The sequence below is a fragment of the Acanthochromis polyacanthus genome, chromosome 5 (genome assembly GCF_021347895.1).
Source record: "Acanthochromis polyacanthus isolate Apoly-LR-REF ecotype Palm Island chromosome 5, KAUST_Apoly_ChrSc, whole genome shotgun sequence".
In the NCBI taxonomy this organism is placed as follows: Eukaryota; Metazoa; Chordata; class Actinopteri; family Pomacentridae; genus Acanthochromis; species Acanthochromis polyacanthus.
The window spans coordinates 32829967-32850624 of NC_067117.1; the positions used below are offsets into that span (position 1 = coordinate 32829967).

General features: G+C 39.2%; 2 protein-coding genes across 2 annotated transcripts in view; both read right to left on the minus strand.

Moving 5' to 3' along the window:
- On the minus strand, window positions 1-8557 carry LOC127534167 (homeodomain-interacting protein kinase 1-like). The gene is made up of 8 exons (XM_051948697.1): window positions 8483-8557; window positions 2143-2301; window positions 1796-1984; window positions 1467-1648; window positions 1237-1360; window positions 1040-1150; window positions 900-955; window positions 1-427 (listed from the first exon to the last, which is right to left on the minus strand). Exons 1-8 carry the CDS (start codon window positions 8555-8557, stop codon window positions 1-3), a joined length of 1323 nt encoding a protein of 440 aa, XP_051804657.1.
- Window positions 8283-20658, minus strand: part of LOC110964367 (uncharacterized) — a 25059-nt gene continuing 12683 nt past the window's right edge. The window contains exons 5-6 of the mRNA XM_022213073.2: window positions 20110-20624; window positions 8283-17825 (exon numbers count right to left, since the gene is read on the minus strand). Of these exons, the coding sequence (XP_022068765.1) occupies window positions 16379-17825; window positions 20110-20624 (1962 nt within the window). The 3' untranslated portion in view covers window positions 8283-16378. The remainder of the gene's footprint in view (window positions 17826-20109; window positions 20625-20658) is intronic.

A 20658-nucleotide genomic window follows, 5' to 3' on the forward strand; every position in this document is an offset into this window, starting at 1 on the left:
TCAGTTCATTACATCGGACACACAGCAGCAGCAGAATGTCTTCTTTATCAAAGAGAAGACGCGTTGGAAGCAGTTCTTCTTTTTCTTTGTTTTCCTCTGCTCCATCTCATTGACCTCAGTTTCTTCATCATCATTACTTTCCTTGCTGTCCTCAGTGTCTTCAGCAGTGTCAGTATCATCACTGTCCTCATACTCACTGCTCTTCAGGTCACTGTCCTCATAGTCACTGCTCTTCAGGTCACTGTCCTCATAGTCACTGCTCTTCAGGTCACTGTCCTCATAGTCACTGCTCTTCAGGTCATTGTCCTCATACTCACTGCTCTTCAGGTCATTGTCCTCATCAGGCAACCCTGTCAGGTTAATTCTGTTTTCAGGGTCTGCAGGACTAACCATGATGGACAGGCTGGTGGAGGGTCTAGGTTCATCGCTAAAAAAGGAAACATACACTGTTGGGTTTACATCCGACAAGCAGAGAATGTAAACATGGAAATCAGCAAAAGTCCATATCAGTCTTTTGTCACCTGCTGGGCTGCTAATGTCTCACAACCTGTGTACAAAGTAAATAGAAACACACTTACCAACTGCTGGTGGGGGAGCTGCTGCTGAGGTAGCTTTTGGTGATAAAGGGATGCTCGAGGATACCACTGGGGGTGATTCTGTCATCATCATCCCACTGAAGCATCGCCTTCAGCAGCTCGATGCACTCCCTCCTCTCATCAGCCTCTGCTGGGTTGTCCGTCTCAGAGCACATCTGGTGCAGAAAACATTTTGAAAGTCCAACAGTGGTCAAATCACCTTCCACCGTGAAATGTGAATACCATAAATGAACGGGACTTTTCAGCAACTAGCTGCTGCTTCCTAAACTACCTACTGTTTTCAATTCATCCAGAGAGTCGAACTTGTAAACTGTGGGGTTGGAGTGGACGAGATCAGTCCCAAAATAATCTATGGGTGTCTGAAAGAAGAAAACAATGATGCTTACTAAAGTCTTTATCTTATTGAGTGAGTCAGAGGTAAAATCACAGTAGAAGTATTGTACCTTCAGCCGCCACCAACCATTTGGCATTCTCTCAAAAAATAATCGTGATCTCCGGCCAGCATCAATGAGATATTGCGGCGGCAGATCCAGCAGATGGATCATGTGTCGGAGCTGCAGACAAAACATAACACCATGTTAGACCTGAAGCTAATCCTGTGACGGCTTCTAATGTGTTTCAGCTGCAGTAATTTACTCACTGTCCAGTATTCTGAGTCTGATCCGAAGAGACTATTTTGGGTCATCATCTTTGCCATCACACAGCCTAATGACCAAACGTCGATGGCCTCTGAATACGGCCGGCCCAGGATGATTTCTGGAGCTCTGAATGTGGAAAAAACATCAAATGAAGATGTGACACAGTGGACAGTAAGGAGACAGCGCTGAATTAAAGATTTCTCAATGTTTAAAAAGTATCAGCATTTCCTACCTATATGCAAGTCCTTGGCATAGCTTTCCTGCCCTGGCTTTGGACCTGTACTTGGCCAAACCAAAGTCAATGAGCTTGACCCTGAAGGGCTGCTTCACGCGATCCACCATCATGATGTTTTCCATCTTCACATCAGTGTGGATTATGCCAGCACTCTTTGTTGCATTCAAAGCTACAGCCAGCTGCAAGTAACAACATTTATCAGGAGTTTGTTAAAGAAATCTGTCACATGAAAATTAAAGTAGAAGTTGTAAAGGTTCCTGAACCACCGATGTTGATTCTGGCACCACTGAAGGAGAGAAATATAAGGAGACAATAGAAGGTCACACCTGCTGAATAACTGTACGGACGTGTTCCAGTCGCATCGGCTGTGGTAAATTCTCCACATAGTCCCACAGGTTGATGTCTAACTTTTCAAACACCAGGAGCCGAGTATTTTCTACGAAGACGTCTCCTTTGTACTCAATGATGTTGGATTCCTTTGAGTTGTGGCTCATGAGCTTTTTCAGGATTTTCGCCTGTGGAGACATAATATATATAGTCCAATCAGTTCTTCTCAACAACTAAAAAGTACATAACATGACCAGTACCACTACTCAGAATCTTGTAGTGGTACTACCTCTTTTTAAAACAATATCTTTTTTGTGTCACTGTTCAGCTGAAATCAGTGTCCTACCTCATGGTCAAGATTGTTCCTTTCGGGCACCTTTATAGCCACGTGCTCTTCAGTGCTGTTTTTCACACATTCCAGCACTGTTCCATAGCTTCCATCTCCCAGTTCTTTCACCACCGTGTAGCCTGTTGGGACTTCGGAACGCTGCCTTGTGGTACTCCCCTCGGAGGAAGATGAGGATGAGGATGATGATGAGGATGAACTTTGAAAGTACATTTTTATCTTGTCCCAGAAGACTGAAAGTGAAACAGACGCAAAAGAGAACCATAATCTATGGATGTCTTGTTAAACCATTGGTAATCTACCACGCTGTTGTGATCTCAGTTTTCAATCATATTTGCTAAATATTGAACCACTTATCACAAAACAACAGCACTGAGTGTTACAACCTGTTCTGAATTGTGTTATAAGGCATATTGGACAGTATTGCAGCAAAATTACATGGATGTTTCCTCAGAAACTCCAGAGTGTTTACTTCAATAAACAGAAGAGTGCAGTTACTTACTTCACAAAAGTTTGGTTATCTGGATTTTGCTGAAATGTGGATGTCTCTGAGGTTGGTGTTAAGCTGGTTTCACTAAACTACTCAATAAACGAATAAATAACTCAATAAAATAAACTGAAATGGTGTCTCCACTCAGAGTTTTTATGTTTGGCATGAATTCTAGAATGCCTTTAAAAACAATTTAAAATTTCTCAGCATCATTTAATTTTGAAAATGGCATGTTAAATTACTAAAACTGGCCCTGTTTTTCTCATCTATCTGCACTTAATAACTTATAGTGACATATTCTGAGTAATGTTGTTATAAATTGTTGAAATCTCTCATTTGTTAGAACATTTTCTGCTCAACCATGTCTCATTTGACAGATTTTTCTCACATAAAATATATTTCAAATATATTAGAAATGCTAACTTTTAGAAATGTGTTCAATATTTTTATTCACAAATCAAGATATTTGAGATAATTTTTTGAAAGCCTGTTTATCCACGTCCAGCACATTTTTAACATATTACAGGCATTTGAGGTAATGTTTAAATGACAGTATCTCAAGAACTAATACAGATAAAGCATGATTTTTTTATGTTTAGTTCTAGTTTCAACTACAGGACAAGTCGATGAAATGATCTCTGATAACAGGTGAATTGAAATTTAAAAAATAATTGAAATTGTCACTGAAAGTCTCATCTTTGAGCACACATTACCCCAAAAGAACAATAATGCAGAAATCAACCAATTATATTTTCTGACACTTTTGTACTTGCATGCCAGGATAATACAAAACAAAACATACAGAATATTTTTTTAACATTAAATCCTTGGAAAAAGAAAATGTGATGAACTTTAGTAACTGATTGAGCAGATATGACAAGTTGTACCACCAAAAACAAAAATATTGCTGGATAGCTTAATCCAATTTCAATTTTGGATTCCATGTTGCAAGTTAAGGAAACAGAATGAGCTATTACCTTACTTATTACACTTATTGAATTAATTTACTTATCAGGAAAAAGTGACCTTAAATCTTGCTCACATCAGATTATCATTATATACTCCTAAATGAATATTTCCCAGTAGAAAAATCCTGCTATCCCAACATATCTATGCATTTGGTCATGGTTATAGTCAAATTATTCCAAGTTTGGAGCTTTGAAACCAAATTTTGTCTTAACAAAAATGTTTGTCCTGCTCTTTACAGGAGTACTGGTTGGTTTATGACCAAACCTGAACACATCACTTCCCTTCCACACTGCTAAGATCTTACTTTTTAATAACAAGATGTTAAAAATTACAAGACAAGTACAAAACTGAGTGTTACATCCTGTTCTGACTCACAGATTTCATTACAAATTGGACAGAGTTGTCGAAAAATAGACTTTAAAACTGCCTTCTGAATGTTTCCTCTGGTGTTTGCTTCATCAAACAGAACAGTGAAGTCACTTACCTCAAAAATGTTGGCTTCTTTGGACTTTGTTGAAAGGTTGATGTTGAGTTTAATCTCGATGTCCTGCTGATTTCAAGTAGTCCTGTTGTCCTGCTGAAATCTGTAAGACACTGTCCACAAGGTAGTCACATTCTGACAGCAGTCTCAGCACTACTTCGTTTAAATGTAAACAAAGCAGCATATATGTAATGTCGTTATTTTTTAAACTTTTAACTGTTATATTTACTGTAAAGAAAGCACACAGTGGATGGTTTTGGTTAATGTAAAATGCTGAAACACTGGTGTAGTCATTGTATATGAGGAATATGGCTTGTCAACTGTTTTTGTCATCTATCTGCACTTAATAACCTATAATGACATGCTCTGATTAATGTCATTATAAACTGCTGAAATCTGAAATTTGTTTGAATATTTTCTGCTCAACCATGTCTCACTTGTATAATTTTTTATAGCACAAAATATGGATATTTATAACTGTATCTGTATATTTTTTATTAATATCAAGTACTTTCAGATAATTAAAAAACTCAAAAGCCTGTTTATCCACTTCCGGCACATTTTTCACACATTAAAGGCATTTGAGGTAATGTTTAAATGACAATAGTATAATATTTGAACCGTAAGGGAATCCTGAAAGGAAAATCTTAGTTTGTTCTCAAATCCCAAATAGACCGGTGTCAGCTTTGAACAATAAAAACAGACTTCCACCCTCAGAATGTTTATGCATGTCTCAGAATGTCCAGACAGTCGGATTTAAGAGGCAGATGGAAAATGTCACGAATTGATCTGTCCTTAATAACTCCGAATGAGGACACCTGGAAATTGCTCTGCCAAGTGACACATGCCCTGCTGTCTTCAAATGATGTTGTGCTTTCCAGGATTTCTAGACGCAGTTATACATTCTTCTTTGGGGAGTAAAGCTGTGAAGTGATGTGATTCTGACATTTTGAGTTTTTATTGTTTAGAAATTGACTCAACTGAACTGAACTGTGTGAACAACTAAAGGTTTAAAAGGCTTATTTCCACCAAAATACTACTTTCTCTCAAAATATGTAAAAGTTAAAAGTTTATTCCACTCAAATAGCGCTCTCTGTCTTAACAACAAAGGTTTTTTTTCCCAAAAAATGCTGTTTTGTGTTCAAGTATGTATAGTTTTAAAGGTATAGTCCACCAAATATAAAACATTCTCCTCAAGTACTTAAGTTTTACATTTCATTTCATCCAAATAGTACTTTCTGTCTTAATGACTAAAGGTGAAAAGTTTGTTACCCCTCAAATGCTTCTTTTTCTCCAAGTATGTCATGGTTTAAAGTTTATTTTACCCAAATTGCACTTTCTGCCTTAATAATTGTGGTTTTAAAGGTATATTCAACTTAAAATATTACATTCTGTGCCAGTACTTAAAAAGGTAATTTCACCCAAATATTGACTTACACTCTAAATAGTCCTTCAGTGATGCAGTTCATATTACTTTATTTCACAAAGCATATCTGCTCCAATAAATCAATTTAAATTTTGTTTTGCATTTCTGAAAGTTACAGATAATTATTAAGTGTGAATATTCGACTAACTTAAAGTTTTCTATCCCAAAGTTGATTTTACTGAACTTCTCAAAAAATTGATCTAAAAAACTCAATTTCTGAGCGTTTACCAAAACTACAGCTTTCGGACATGCCCACATCCTGCAGGACGAACGAGTCCAGGTATCATTCAAACACTCACTGGCGCCTTCCTTTGGTTGACTTGGTCTTAGGGTTGCCAACTTTCTCACAACAAAATAAGGGACAGGTGCACAGTGCCACTATGGTGTGAGCATGATGTGTGTATATTAATTTAGTGATTTAACAGGAAATTTAAAAAAATGTGTATATTCCCTTTAATTTTTTACCTAAAACACACCACAATTTGACCCTTTACATAAAAACAGGCAAAAAAATAAATGCAAAAAACTCACCAAGTTTACTTTTTCCATGGATACTTTTTGCTGCCCTTGACTGACTCAAGCAGTTTTTTGTCCTTTTGCACAGCCAAAGAGAAGTCCTTACATGACATGTCACAGTTACCTCCATGTCACAGGTAGCGATACTCCTTCCTGTTCAGTGCCAAAGTTATTGATCTGCATAAGCAGCACATGTCTAATTGAATATTCATGAGATAAGCATGGTGGAGCAGGTTAGCATTCTAAAGGCTATCCAGGCTAGCAGTGGTGAAGACGTAAAGCTGATGGAGGGATAAAAAACAAAGGGACAGTACAAAACTACCAACAAACGGAGGACAACACCTAACTATTACTGGACCAAAGGAGCCATTTTTCACGGCTGGATGTTTAAGTTTAAGATGAACAGCGGCTGCAGCTAAATTCATTGGCTTATGAAGATCATAAGATCGTCAATGGGTGAAGGACACAGTTCATTTAAAATGCAGAGTTTGTGTTGGTGTTTTGTTTGGAGGAAATGTGGCTGTGAGCTGATAATCAGAGTTTAAAGGCTATGGGCTAACTGGGAGTTTACTCAGGCTACTGGTGACTTAATGTGTGAAATGAAACCAAAGACAGATATGAAGCAGATTGTCATGCTGAATGATCTATTCTATTCAACTTGCAAGCAAATAGATGGAATTATGACTTTTCCAGTCATTTTGGAGTTGTGTTTGTGTGTGATCTGTGTTCACAGACGGGCTGTAGGAACAGGACGGTCAGCTCAGGCTGAGGTTTGGTTTGTTATCGTCTTAAACTCTGGTGAACTAAAATATGTGGCTCCAGCCTTGTTCTTGTGAGACATGATGCTGGATCAGTGTTCGTGTTTCTGTTTTGTTGCTGTTGATTATGCCCGGTAGTTGTTATTGACTGAATTCTGGAGTGTGGTCAGCTGCCAGAGTGTAGCGTGAGCTCTAGACCTATATATTTGACAGTACTCTTGTTGTTCTGTAACATTTTGGTTACAAGCATATCTGCCGCTGTCTCAGCAGGCAGCATTTGGGAGTAGACGCGCTGTTCCACCACAGTAATGGCAGCGCCCACAAATACGGGACAGTTAGGATCCCGTATGAGACAAATCAATTTAGCCCAATTTACCTGATGTCCCGGCTAATACGGGACAGTTGGCAACCGTACCGGTCGGTGCGGGAGGGTCCCCTCGCGGGACCTCTCCCCGGGTGCGGGCCGTCCCCCGCCGGGCGCATTTCCTCCGCGGCAGTGCGCCGCGACCGGCTCCGGGGCCGGCCAGGAAGGGTCCAGGGCCGAAGGTGGCTCAGTATGTACTGAACTGGACATTGCTTGCAAATGTTCTTTTGCACTGGAAATCACTGGAAAATTAAACTCAAGATGTGAAAAGTAATGTGTAATGCAATTTTCATTCTGTTAGAGTACATATTGTAAAACTGGTATCGAAAAAAGTATCGTTTAGGAACCGGTATCGAAGTGAAGGTATCGGCATTGGTACCGGTATCGAAACTTTTAAATTGATACCCAGCCCTAGTAAAGAAAAACAGGTTTTTTCTATTTGTAAATGTATGTTTTGACCATTTTTTCCCTTTTTTATAAGTCAACATGTAATTTACTGCTTTCTCTCTGTCATATGTATAGTTATTATTGGTAAAATATGTAAAAAAAAAACAACCTAAAAATATTTTTTGATCCTTAATAAATATTTTTCTTTCAAATAATGGCAAATATGTGTAAAACATTTGTTGATTTAAATATAGTACAAATTGTGTAATTTTATGGTTTAATGCTGTAAAAAATGTCTATTTAATACAGATTTTTGACATTGCTGTTATTTAGAACTTTGGATAATTATTTTTTATGGTAAATGTGTAAATTAATACTTTTTTCTGTGTTTTCAGCTGATATTTATAATTTATCAAAGGAGAGAAAATCTGCAGACACAATTAAAGATTTTTTTTTAGTCTTTATATAAAACATTCTAATTAATGTCAAATAATATGATTTTGACTGTTTTTATTGATAGTAAAAAATGTTATGGTTTTTTGACTTATAATCAATATTTTTTTGTAGATATTATCTATAAATTAACAAAGCAGAGAAAAACAAGAAAAATCAGTAAAATTCCAGTAAATCCATGTAAAGAATCACAGTCATAAACTCTTTTTTTTTTTTTCATTTTATATTAATAAAAATGATCTTAATTCAGCTCTGGATGTTCAGTTTGTTGTCAGTAAAAAGACAAAACGTCAGTGTCATAGCTAATTAAAATCTCTTTATTACAATCACATGTACATCATCATATTCCAAAAAGCTTGCTGTGGTGAAAAGTCGCTGCACAGACGGACGGACGGACGGATGGCGGTGAAGCTGCAGGATGGACGGATGGAGGTGAAGCTGCAGGATGGACGGAAACAAGTGTCTCCGCTCCAGTGTGCTTTTAATTCCACATCACATGAGGAGGTCCTGGTGTAACGTAAGCAAAGAGGGTGAGGAAGGGGGGAGGAAGGTTTCTGTCCTCGTCATCCATTATTCAGGAGGGAAGAAAAACGTGTCTGCTGTGTTTGGAACAAACAGATCTGACATCTGCGTGAATCTTCTGGCTCCTCCGTCGTCCTGGAAACGTGGACATCAGTCGCTTCTGTGCAGGGTGTTAGCTTAGCTTAGCTTAGCACGAAGACTGGAAGCACTGCGTGGGAATCTTCTAGTCAAGTACAGCAGCTTAAACATGTTTTTATTCTGAATATCGTCTCTGATTTGATTCAGTTTTCTCCAGTTATGACTACTTTTTTGGAAAAACAATCAAGTTCATTAGAATTTTGGGATCATATTGAGAACAACTGGTATAAAAATAAGCCGTACAGCTGCATAGGAGGCTTCAATAAATAAGACAGTAAGCTCAGTGTCTTTTGGTTTTTCAGACAAAAAAGCATTTTAAAAAGCATCTATGTATTTTTTTTCACTGTTTTATGACATTTTATGCACTGAATAATCAGATATTAATGATTAGTGCACTGATTTAGGGCTTTTTTTTGGAAAAACAGCTGAGTTGATTTGAATTTTGGAAACATGATAAGAAAAACTGGCCTTGAAATGAGACGTACAGCTGCACAGGAGGCTTAAATCCACACAAAACTTGAATAAATATGACAGTAAGTTCAGCGCTTTCTGGTTTCTCCGACAAAGTAATGTTTTTTCACTGTTTTCTGAATTCTTTTGAATGAATAATCACTTATTAATGAAGATATGGTTTAGTTTTCTGGCACTGCATTGATTTAAGGCAGTTTTTTGGGGGAAAACAACTGAGTTAATTTGAATTTTGGGAAGATAGTGAGAAAAACTGGTGTAAAACTACATCTGATACGGCTGAAAATTATTATAGGATCAGTGCTTGTGGACAAAAAAGTTATTTAAACATCTTTCCACGTGTTTTTTCACTGTTTTCCGACATTTCATACACTAAATAATCAGCTATTAATGAAGATACATTTCTGTTACAGATATTTTTTGCAAAAACTACCAAGTGAATTGAAGTTTTGGGAACACAGTGAGAAAAACTGGTGTAAAAATGGGACGTACAGCTGCACAGGTGGCTTAAATCATCATAAAATTTGAGTAAATCTAACAAAGTTCAGCATCTTCTGGTTTCTCAGATAGGAAAGCAATGTAAATACCTTTCTCTGTGTTTTTTCACTGCTTTCTGAAATTTCAAACATTGAATAATAAGTTGTTGATGAAGATACGCTTCAGTTTCAGTTATTTTTTGTAAAAGCTCCCAAGTTAATTTCAGTTTTGGGAATATAATTAGAAAAATCGTCATAAAAATGAGTCGTAATGGTGTACAGGTGGCTTACATTAACATGAACAATGGACCAACATGACGCTGGAGTCAATTCAGAATACTTTTAGCAGCATCAACGTTGATGAAAAACAGTTTTTCAAGCAAGAACGAAGTCGGATTTTACCTTTAACATGTCTGTAAACCCATTCATCTCACTTCATAGTGCAGGTTTTCCTTTTTTGTACTTCTTTTGTGTCCCATTACTCAGATTCAACATGTTTTTTTCCCAAGTCTTTGTGCTAAATAAGCTTCATTAGCATCATAAAACTGATTTCCACTGGAGAAGATGGAGAAAATCCGCATGTTTTTTTGTTTTTACAGTGTCAGTGATCCTACTCATAATCCACGGATGCCACATTTAACATTCAGAAGGAACTGAGCACTACCCATAATACTACAATGTTCTCCACCTCTGTGCTGAACGTACAGCCTAGGAACCCACAGAACCACGTTATAGACCACACGTTCCCCGAACCGTCCCACAAAATCAATATGTACATGTTAGAATGACACAAAAACAACAGGAAAAGTCCATTTTGCCATTTAAAGAGAGACAATAATATTCACATTTTTCGTGTTCGCTCCTGGAAAACAAAACAAAAACAAACAGAAGTAGCTTTGCAAGATTCGTTAAAGATCATAAAAACTTGTTCACGTCGGTCACAAGAAAAATATTGAAATATGTCCAACACAATCACAACGAACTAATTGTTTTTTTGTTTGCTTTTTCAAATCACTATGATAGTTTAGAAAGAAAAACACCAACAGACACCGTCGCTCTATCTACAGTCGCTCCACTGGCCTCGGTCCCGGTACAGAAAGGTAGGGAAAACCTCTCGTATAAAAATGATGTGCAAAAAATTGTCCTCTTAGGTCCCTCTTATGGAAAACAACATAAAGAAACAAATATGTACAGAACCTGTCGTCTTCGTAGAACCAGCTTTGTGCATCTAAAACTGCATTGGATGAAAACCTGACGCCGCCGTATTAAAACTAGCTTGAGGTATTATTGCACATTTTTTCCTGAACTGCGGACCTGGAATCAGATTTCAGATTTACTCACACGGCTTTTCTTTTCTTTGCTTTCTTTCTTTTTTAGTGGAATGTCAACAATGCAGTGTGCACAGTTCTTCACTGCAGGGTTCATGCATACACTGTGTGTTCTGCCTAGATAAATCTGTAAACATCACAACGGGAGGGAATTCATATCTTATGCTGCATTCACATCATGTTAGCAGGACGGTTAGAACGGAGAAAAACTATATATTTTTTTATTATTATGCGTTAAAGTGCCACTCAGCAGTTTCAGAGAGAGTTGTGCTTTTTGACTGAGCAGCAGAAGTTCCAGTTACATTCACACATTCATTTATTCCCACAACATGCAAGACTAGATCATAATTTACTGACTCAGATAAACTTTTTGAGGAGCAAATATTAATCTGATGAGTTGTGTTGACATAACAATGTTGCATAAACTTAATTCTGTGTGTAATTTCAACTTAAATTTAAGCAGTAATTGAATTTAACTTGAGCTAATTTAATAAAATTGGGTTGATAGCTACATTTTTTCTTTACCTCGAGGGGGAATTAGCTTAAAAACATGTTTATCCTACCAGTTATTAAGTATTTAACAAAACCTCTGACTGTAGTGGAAACACTAATTCCTTTCACTTTTTACTAAACCCAAATATTATTTTTTGAAGTCAAGTTGCTGCTGTCTACACATAAAATTGCAATTTCCTGATTTACATGTACCTTTAAAGGCATAACAATGCTGCATCAACTTGATACTCTGTGTAATTTGAACTCAAATTTAAGCATTAATTGAATTTAAGTGGCGACAGCTTCACAAAATTGGCTTGACAGCTACATTTTTCTTCACCTTGAGGTGGAATTACCTTTAAAACATGTTTATCCAACCACATATTAAGTCATTAACAAAACTTTTGATTGTAGAAAAAAAACCCTAATTCTTGCTGTCTACATCTAAAATTGTAATTTCCTGATTTAGATCAACCTTTAAAGGCACAAAAATGTTGCATCAACTTAATATTGCGAATTATTTAAATTCAGTTTGAAGCATTAGTTGAATTTAGCTTGAGGTAATATATTAAAATTGGCTTAATAGTTAAATTATTTCTTTGTCTTTAGGTTAAATTCACTTCAGTTTATGCTACCGGTTGTTAAGTAAATAATAAAACCTCTGATTGTAGTGGAAAAGCTAATTATTTTTACATTTTATTGAGCCCAAATATTATATTTTGAAGTCACATTGCTGCTGTTTACACATAAAATTTAGATCAACCTTTAAAGCTGCAAATATTATTTTAATGGGCAATGTTGACATAATAATGCTGCATCAACTTCATGTTTTGTGTAATTCTAACTCAAATGTCTGCATTAGATGAATTTAAGTTACCTCCATGGAGGTAACGTAATAAAAATGGCTTAATAACATTTTTTTCCTTTACTTATCACTAGGGCAATGTAGTGTTATTTAAATTTGCCAGCTTAAAAAGTTGTAAAAGTTGTTTTCAAATAACATCAAATAACTACATTATTTTAAAGTACAGTCAAGATGATGATGTCTACACTCTAAGGGGTTATTAAAGAGACCTATACACGATTAAAAGCAAGATAAAATATGGTAATTTAATGTTTTAAATCATCTATTTAGGTTGCGAACATCATTTTCATGGGCTGTGTTGACATTAAAAAGCTACATCAACTGAATACTGTGTGGAATTTAAACTCAAAATTCTGCATTACTTGAATTTAGCTAAATAAAATTGGCTTCACAACTTAAAAAAAAAAGCATAAAAACTTGTAAAAGTTCCTTTTCAACAACATTCAAATACTGTTTTTGTTGAACCCAAACATGATTTTTTTAGAGTACGGTCAAGTGGCAGATGTAAACGGTGGATATGATTGTGTGTAATTTAAATTCAAATTTCTGCCTTTGATTATTTAAGATTGAATTAAAGTTGATGTAAATCTAATAAAATTGGCTTGATAACTATTTTTATTCACCTTAAGGTCATGATTTTACCTAATGAACAGTGAACAACATCATTTTTATAATTTCCCAACTTAAAAACTTTTAATTGGGGGCATGACACTTAAACATTTTGTTTAAATAATGTGGAAATACTAGTGGGAACAACCTCATTTTTTAATAATAATCAAGTAAAAACCTGCTAGCACTCATTAACTGATTAAAAATGCCTTCAACTGCAGAGGAAAAGCTAATTCAACATAGGTCGTTTGTGGAAAATCATTTTATTAAAAGTTGTCTGAACTCAAAAAAAGTTCAGTCGCTGCTTTTCATTTAGTTTAATTTTATCACAAAACCAGAATAGCTGCAAAAACGACTAAAGTAGGATTTTTAGCTTCTTAGGTAGAAACAGATGTGCAGGACTGCGTACTTTGCTGTACTTTAGATTTTATCTGCATGTGGCTACCAGTTTTTGCCACCATTTCTTTGGTTCTTTTCACCTTGTTTCCTAATCAGTTGGTTGAAAATGACGTGAATGCGGCATAACATCCACCCCGAACACTACGGCAGCTGATTTCACAGATGGAACCCTCCGTTTTTAATTTATTCCCCTTCTCTGATCAACACCAGATCAGATTCTTTCTTTTTTAGCATTTTAGTTAGAAAAGCTCCCACCGATTGGTATTTTAATTGTAAACAGTTTCTATAGAAATAAAAATGAGAAAAAACCCACTCGGGGTTTGGTATCAAACCTCAGCGTCTGCATTGCTACAGTTTTCTGTGGCGTGAAAGCAGATGTGTGTGTGATTTATCATTAGTGCACAGCCAGGTACAGCACGCAGAACAGCATTGCTCCCCGAAACCCTTTTTTTTTTTGTAAATTTTTGTCCAAGATTGAGTGAAATAAATGTAGCATAAGATGTAGCATGAAAACACGTGATGCAAACACGCACGCTTGTCTTGGACTTTTGCGAACGTCATGCACTGACACACACGGTTAGTCCGGAGTGCTGTACAGTGGTCACACACCCACACATAAAGCTATCGGTTGAGGTGATGTACAGCAATGACAGTGGTTTCCGCTCTCGCACACATTCATTAAAAGACTGATCCGACACATCTGTAAATCCTCCTGTTTGTTTTTTTCTCTCTCTGAGTCTAGAAAAGATGGATATCAGTTTCATCTTTGTTGAATGGGGCCCTGTTCTTCATGCCTCGATAATTAAACATCCCTAAAATGTTTTATAAAGGTCAGCAGAGAGGAACAACACAACCAGTTTAGGGCTACATAACGTCAACACACCAATCTGCACCAATGTTAGTAGACTAAATTATGTCACACGCCTTCGGGATGACCCAATCAGATCCCAAAGATCAGAATCATGGCTGAATTTTTTTTTTTTTTTTTACAATAACAACTTAATCCTAATTATTTATTTAGGTCCGCTGTCACACAGTTGTTATAAAGGGAGAACACAATTTGTGTAAAGACACTGGAGATTAGAAATTTAACTTGTTTTTTAAATCAATAATTGGCAGTGCTATTGATTAGCAATGGATTAACCAATAACATAAATTGATCACAATGAACATGTAATGATAGTGATATAGGCTGCAAAGTCAATTCAGTTTCACATATCAATAAGACATATGAACACTGTTCTACGGAATCCCAGCTTCAGTTGGACGTCATTAAGTGTCACAGAAGTCTTTGCCATGGTGCCCATTGCTAGCTAAACCCTCATAGTGCTTAGGGATGTATTATTTAGGCTGCAAAGTAAACTTTGTTACATTTCCCACTGTGACATAGTAACTATATAGGAAATTAACTAAATGCGCTTTGCTTGGACATCATTAAGCGCCACAGAAGTCTTTGTCATGGTGCCCATTGCTAGCTAAACCCTCATAGTGCTCATGGATATATTATTTGGGTTGCAAAGTGACCTTTGTTACATTCTCACTGTGACATTGGAACTATTTAGGAAACAGGCAAAATCAGCCCTGGTTGGATGTCACTTAGCAACAAATAAGTTTTTGTCATGGTGCCCATTGCTAGCTAAACACTCGTAGTGCTTGGGGATGTATTATTTACGCCGCAAAGTAAGCTTTGTTACATTTTCCACTGTGACATAGTAACTATATAGGAAATTAACTAAATGAGCCTTGCTTGGACATCATTAAGCACCACAGAAGTCTTTGTCACGGTGCCCCTTTACTAGCCAAACAACAATGCTCTCTGCTTGCCTCCTCGGGTCTCTACAGTATCAACCAGGCTCCACCTGGTGGAACAACCAGGTACGACAGCTAATCTTCAAAACATTATCTGCCATCGAAGTAGAGCAAACAGGTTTTTACACCCTCTCCACACTACATTTGAGACGGAGCTTTACAACAATGTTCCTGACCATCTACAGGACACTGAAGAACATCCTAATGCATTGCAGAGCTGTTCAGTTGTCAAGCAAATACATTGGACTGATTTACTGAACTGCTGAATTACTTTAATGTGCATGAAGTGTGTATTTTCTCGGAAAATGATATAAGAATTGAGATCAGCGGATTCAAAATACTAAATAAGTCGGATTTAATTGGGACATCCCCAACGCATAACTTAATAAACCCGGGTTAACCAGAAGAAGTCATTTCTAGGCTTTTTAGGGTTTTTGTGTGTCAATTCTGGCACTAAAATAATAAGGGCGAATTTTAAGGTGAAAGTAAGGGTTATGGCTTATACTTGACTGAAAAATTTAGCCTTGCTTATCAAAAAGACTGGAATCAGATGGTTTATAAAGAGAAAAAAATACTTTCCAATTGCTCCAAAGCTGTCCAACTTGCATGTTGTACAGTGTAAATGCAGAGCAAGTCCCTCACCTGCCTCCCGGCTGAACTCTCAATTAAGTTTTGAGGTAAACGTAAGTTTGTTTTGATATCAACCTATTTTCTAACCAGTGACATCAGGCTAAAGACCTCCAGTTTAAAAGAACCAGAACGTCCACATAAGAAGGTACGGGGTCTCCTGGGCTCCTTCCTTTGGAGGTTTTTGTGAATATACCCAAATGGGAGGGTAAATCTAGAACTCACTACATGTCTCATCTGGCCTGTGAACACCTCACCATCAACCAGGAGGAGCTGGAATGCTAATCTGGACTGACCCGATTAGCAATCTAACCGTGTATAAGTGGAAGCAAATGGATGGATGTAAAAATGAATAACCAAAGGATAGTATACATTTCAACCTTCATGTAGGGGGAACACAATATTTGTTTCTGTTCGACAGCTTTGAGGTTGTTGTGGGACTTTTGGTGGATTTTTTAAATTTATAAATAAAGCCAATCCATACTCTCTGCTGTCAGTCTTTGTGCTTTACTGGCCTAAGCATCTTTCCAACATTGATGAAATTGATATCCATCTACTCATTTGACTCTAGTAAAAGACGGAACAAGAAGATTTACTAAAATGTCGCATTGTTAGCTCAACACCACACACAGAGTTATTTAGACACTGTGTCCATGCAGTTAAACGGTGGTGACCGTCAGCAGGGAGCTGGGACACAACATGTCCTCCTGGTTGTCCAGCCTGGTCCCATGAGTCAGCAGCTCCTCTACCGTCGTCCAGTCATCCAGCAGCTTTCTGTTCCTCAACCGACTCAACTTCCTCTGACTCAGCTCCAGCACCGTGTTGCACCGCCCCTCTGCAAACGCTCCGACTCCTCGGCTGTCCAGTACACCTCCATCTCCGACAGATGCTCCCCCTCCGACGACGGTCGCTCCCCTGCTGATGGCGTCTCGTATAAATGCTTCTCTGGCTTGAAGCTGCTGCTGCCTCTGCTCACGGGCCAGAAGAAAGTGCTCCCTCCTCTCCGTCCGGCTCCAGTACCGACCCATCAGCATGTCGGTGCTGGTCTCCTCATCAGTGCTCATCCCGCTACGCTCGTCTGCCAGCTGAGACGCCCGATCTCTGAGCAGCTGGTTCCTGGAGATCCGTGAGGTCATGTTGGGTTTAGAGCTCGCAGTGACTTTAGGTTGCAGACCAGAACTGGGATTGGGGCTTGATATCATGTTCATTGGTACCTTATTTGCATCCCATCCAGCAGTATTACCAGGGGCCGTGTGGCCCTCCAAGGTGCTGTAGAGGCCTCGACCTCCTGCGCCTCCATGGGACTGACGGCTTGCAGGTTTTGGCCAGGTGTCGTTGACGTCTCCAGCCTGAGGAGGGTGGATGAGGCTCTGGAGGTGCTGCTGATCTCGGACTATGCTCCTCTCCAGCTCCTGCTGCCTCTCTCTCTCCATTTCCTCCTGAATCTGAGACTCCCTCTCCCTCTCCAGCTCTTTCTCCTTTTGCATTTGCCTCTTTTGCTCTAGCTCCCTTTCCATCTCTCTGTCCCTTTCTGCCACCATTGGTTCCGGCATCATGCTTCTTTCTTGTGAGTGCCACCAGTCGTGGTGAGGGATCTGGCCGTTGGAGTTGTTGTCGTAGCAACGCTCGTGGGGGTTTGGGCTCCTGATGTGCCCCAGAGCGGTGGGATGCTGCTGGGGAGGGAGGGCCATGCCTGCTGGGTGGGACGCCATCACACCTTCCACCAGCTCTGTTTCCTCCGGCAGGCCCGGCGGCAGGATGTTATGCGGCGCGACGCCTCCACAGTGGTGCAGCGTTGCAGCGCAATAGGAGGGCGATGCTGGGTGGCTGGCCCGGCGGCGGTACTCCTGTGGAGGAGGGCGATGGTGCAACGTTCGGCTTCTCCTCAGCATCCCCACTGAGTTGGAGCCCTGGTGGTGCTGCTGCTGCTGCATGGGCACCATCGGCCTCCGGTGACTGGACGGGGTGCTGCAGGTGGAGAGGACCGGACCGGGCATCCGGGACATGGCAGCGTGGGCGTGGGACGGGTTGAAGAGGGCTCCACTGCTGGAGCTGTGGCGGTTCAGACAGGGACGGTCAGCTTTGTGGAACTGGACGGACGAAACCCTGAACACACAAACAGCAAAGTCAACAAACGGCACCACAGTACACTACCATTCAAAAGTTTGGGGTCATCCAGACAATTTCATGTTTTCCATGAATACTCACACTTTCATTCATGTGCTAACATAACTGCCCAAGGGTTTTCTAATCATCAATTAGTCTTTCAACACCATTAGCTAACATAGGCTACGTTCACACTGCAGGGCTTAATGCTCAATTCCGATTTTTTTGTGAAAACTGATTTTTTTGCGAGTTCATTCACATTTCCAATTAAATGCGACTTGTATGTGATCTCCTGTGTTAACCTCACATGACCCAAAAGTGTCCCGCATGCGCAGAAGAGGACACAACAACGACCCGCAGATAGCGTGTTCAGTGTTTACAGAAGTAAACATGGACACTAGCAGTAGAGCATGTCTGGCCATTTTAAAGTTGTTGTCCAGTCGGAGCCAGCATATTTCTAACTTAATCGTTTTAAGGAGAAGGTCAAGAAGGAAGAGAGCCAGGATTTTGGCCCTGGCGTTTTGTGCGGCAGTGGCAGCAACATCTGTCTAGAGAACTGTGTGGGTGCGGAGTCGCAGCCAGGAGTGGTGGCATCGTGATATGCGAACTTCATTTAGAATTTTCCAATAACAAGGGTGACCTTTACGTACATATGTGAGCGCCTCTTTTTAACACTCACAGCAAGACACACAGCCCAAAGACGTGTTTTGCCTGAAAGCAGAATAGTGACATTTGTCGTGTACCAATGACGTATAGGTCGGATAAATGTGACCTGGCCGTTCAGACTGAAGTCGCATGGCAAAAGATCCGACACGTATCGGAATTAAGACCACATATCCAAATGGCCTGGGTCGCATTTGAAAAAATCAGATCTGTGTCGTTCAGACTGTCATGAAAAGATCAGATACAGGTGACAGGGGCAAAAAAATCAGATTTGGGTCACTTTAGCCTGCAGTGTGAACGTAGCCATAGTGTAGCATTAGAACACAAGAGTGATGGCTGCTGGAAATGTTCCTCTGTACCCCTATGGAGATATTCCATTAAAAATCAACCGTTTCCAGCTAGAATAGTCATTTACCACATTAACAATGTCTCGACTGGATTTATGATTAATTTAATTTTATCTTCATTGAAAACAAATGCATTTTTTTTTTTCAAAAATAAGGACATCTCTAAGTGACCCCAAACTTCTGAATGGTAGTGCATGTTTCACAAAGACTGACTTCTGTCCAGCAAATGGATTAACTTTAGGTTGATGTTTCACAAAGAACCTTGAAAGTCTTCACTAATTTATTCCATATTCTTGATAAATTCATAAAGGCTTTATAGATGCGAGCATTCTGTTTCATACTGCTCAGCTCCATTACCAACACAGAAATGTTGTAAATCCAGCTGAAGTACACTGTAAAACACTGAGTTTGTTTCACTTTAATTTTGAAATAATTTACTGCTGTTTTACAGATCTAATAAGAATCATTGACATTGTAACAGCAAAACAAACAAACAAATAAAAACAGGACAAAGCTGTAAATACCATTCAAATTAACTCAGTATTTTTAAAAGTGGTCATTCATTCTTGCACAAGTTTAACTGTAAAATGACACCTTTTTACTCTGTATTTAAAACAACAAAAATTTCCATTGTTTTAAGGATTTTTATCAATATTTGATAGAAATTTTTCAAAATGGTGAATCATTTTTATACTATTGAGTTTTCTGTTTTGTTAAATTTCATGCAAATACATTTTTAAAAATTAAAAAATTTATAAAGAGTAAATATGAAAAATCTGTATTTTCACATTCTTTTACACTTAACTGTAACATTTCACTATTTATCCTGCATTTAAATCAACAAAAAAATCGCTATTTTATTTTTGCTTTTAATGTATGTTTTACTTGCTACCAGATTTTCACTGTTATTTACAGGATCTGAACGTTTTATTTGGGCTGCAAAGGGAGCTTTGTTACTTTTCTCACTGTGACACAAGAACTATATAGGAAATAAACAAAATGAGCTGTGGAGGTCATTAAGCACCACAGAAGTCTTAGTCATGGTGCCTGTTGCTCGCTAAACCCTCACAATGCTTGTGGACCTATTATTTATACATATTATTGTGTTATTTATATTTGTTTTTCTAGTGTGCAGTCTGCTATTAAAAAAACATTCTTGTTTGTGGTTTCATTTTATTTTCTATAGAACAGCACTCTACTGTTTGAGTTTTACAGTAACTCATTACAGTGACATGTCTTTATGAAATCTGCCCCAGATGCTGCAGTCCATTTACCTGAATAATCCTCGGGGTGGGACGTCCATGACCGGCCCGGCCGCCTCCTCCATGCCCAGCTGCAGGCGCTGACACTGGGGCTGCATGGTCAGGGCCTCCGGTATGGCCTCCAGCAGCTCGCGGTGGCTCTTGGGGCAGCTGTCCCGGCGCTCCCGCCTCTCGCAGGCCTCGCTCTGGTGCTGCAGCCGGGCGTTGTACAGCCGCATCCGCTTCTCCAGCAGCCTTTGGAAGTGCCTGAACTCTCCGGTGCTCACGCTGTAGAAGCCCGAGTCGCTGAGCTCCGAGGAGATGAAGGACTCGGAGGAAGGAGAGCCGCCGCCCCCAAAGCCTCCGCAGCCTCCCGGCGCCAGCTGGCCGTGGGAGTGGCAGTCCTCCAGGCCGCCCTCCTCGGTCTCCAGCCCCGAGAGGTCGCCCTGGTGGAGGGAGCCGTCTGTCCAGCCCAGACCGCTGTCCAGCTCGTGGTGGAGCGGCAGGAAGCCCAGAGGCTTCTCCAGCATGAAGTCCTCATCATCAGTCTGGAGCCACAACAGTAAAGTTATTTACACCATC

Excerpts from the sequence above, each read along its gene's own strand:
- LOC127534167 (XM_051948697.1), bottom strand. The coding sequence starts at position 8,557 with ATGGATGACGAGGACAGAAACCTTCCTCCCCCCTTCCTCACCCTCTTT. Across the intron at positions 1,985-2,142 it reads GGAACAATCTTGACCATGAG|GCGAAAATCCTGAAAAAGCT; the intron begins GTAGGACACTGA and ends ATGTCTCCACAG. Across the intron at positions 1,649-1,795 it reads TCCGTACAGTTATTCAGCAG|CTGGCTGTAGCTTTGAATGC; the intron begins GTGTGACCTTCT and ends TGTTACTTGCAG.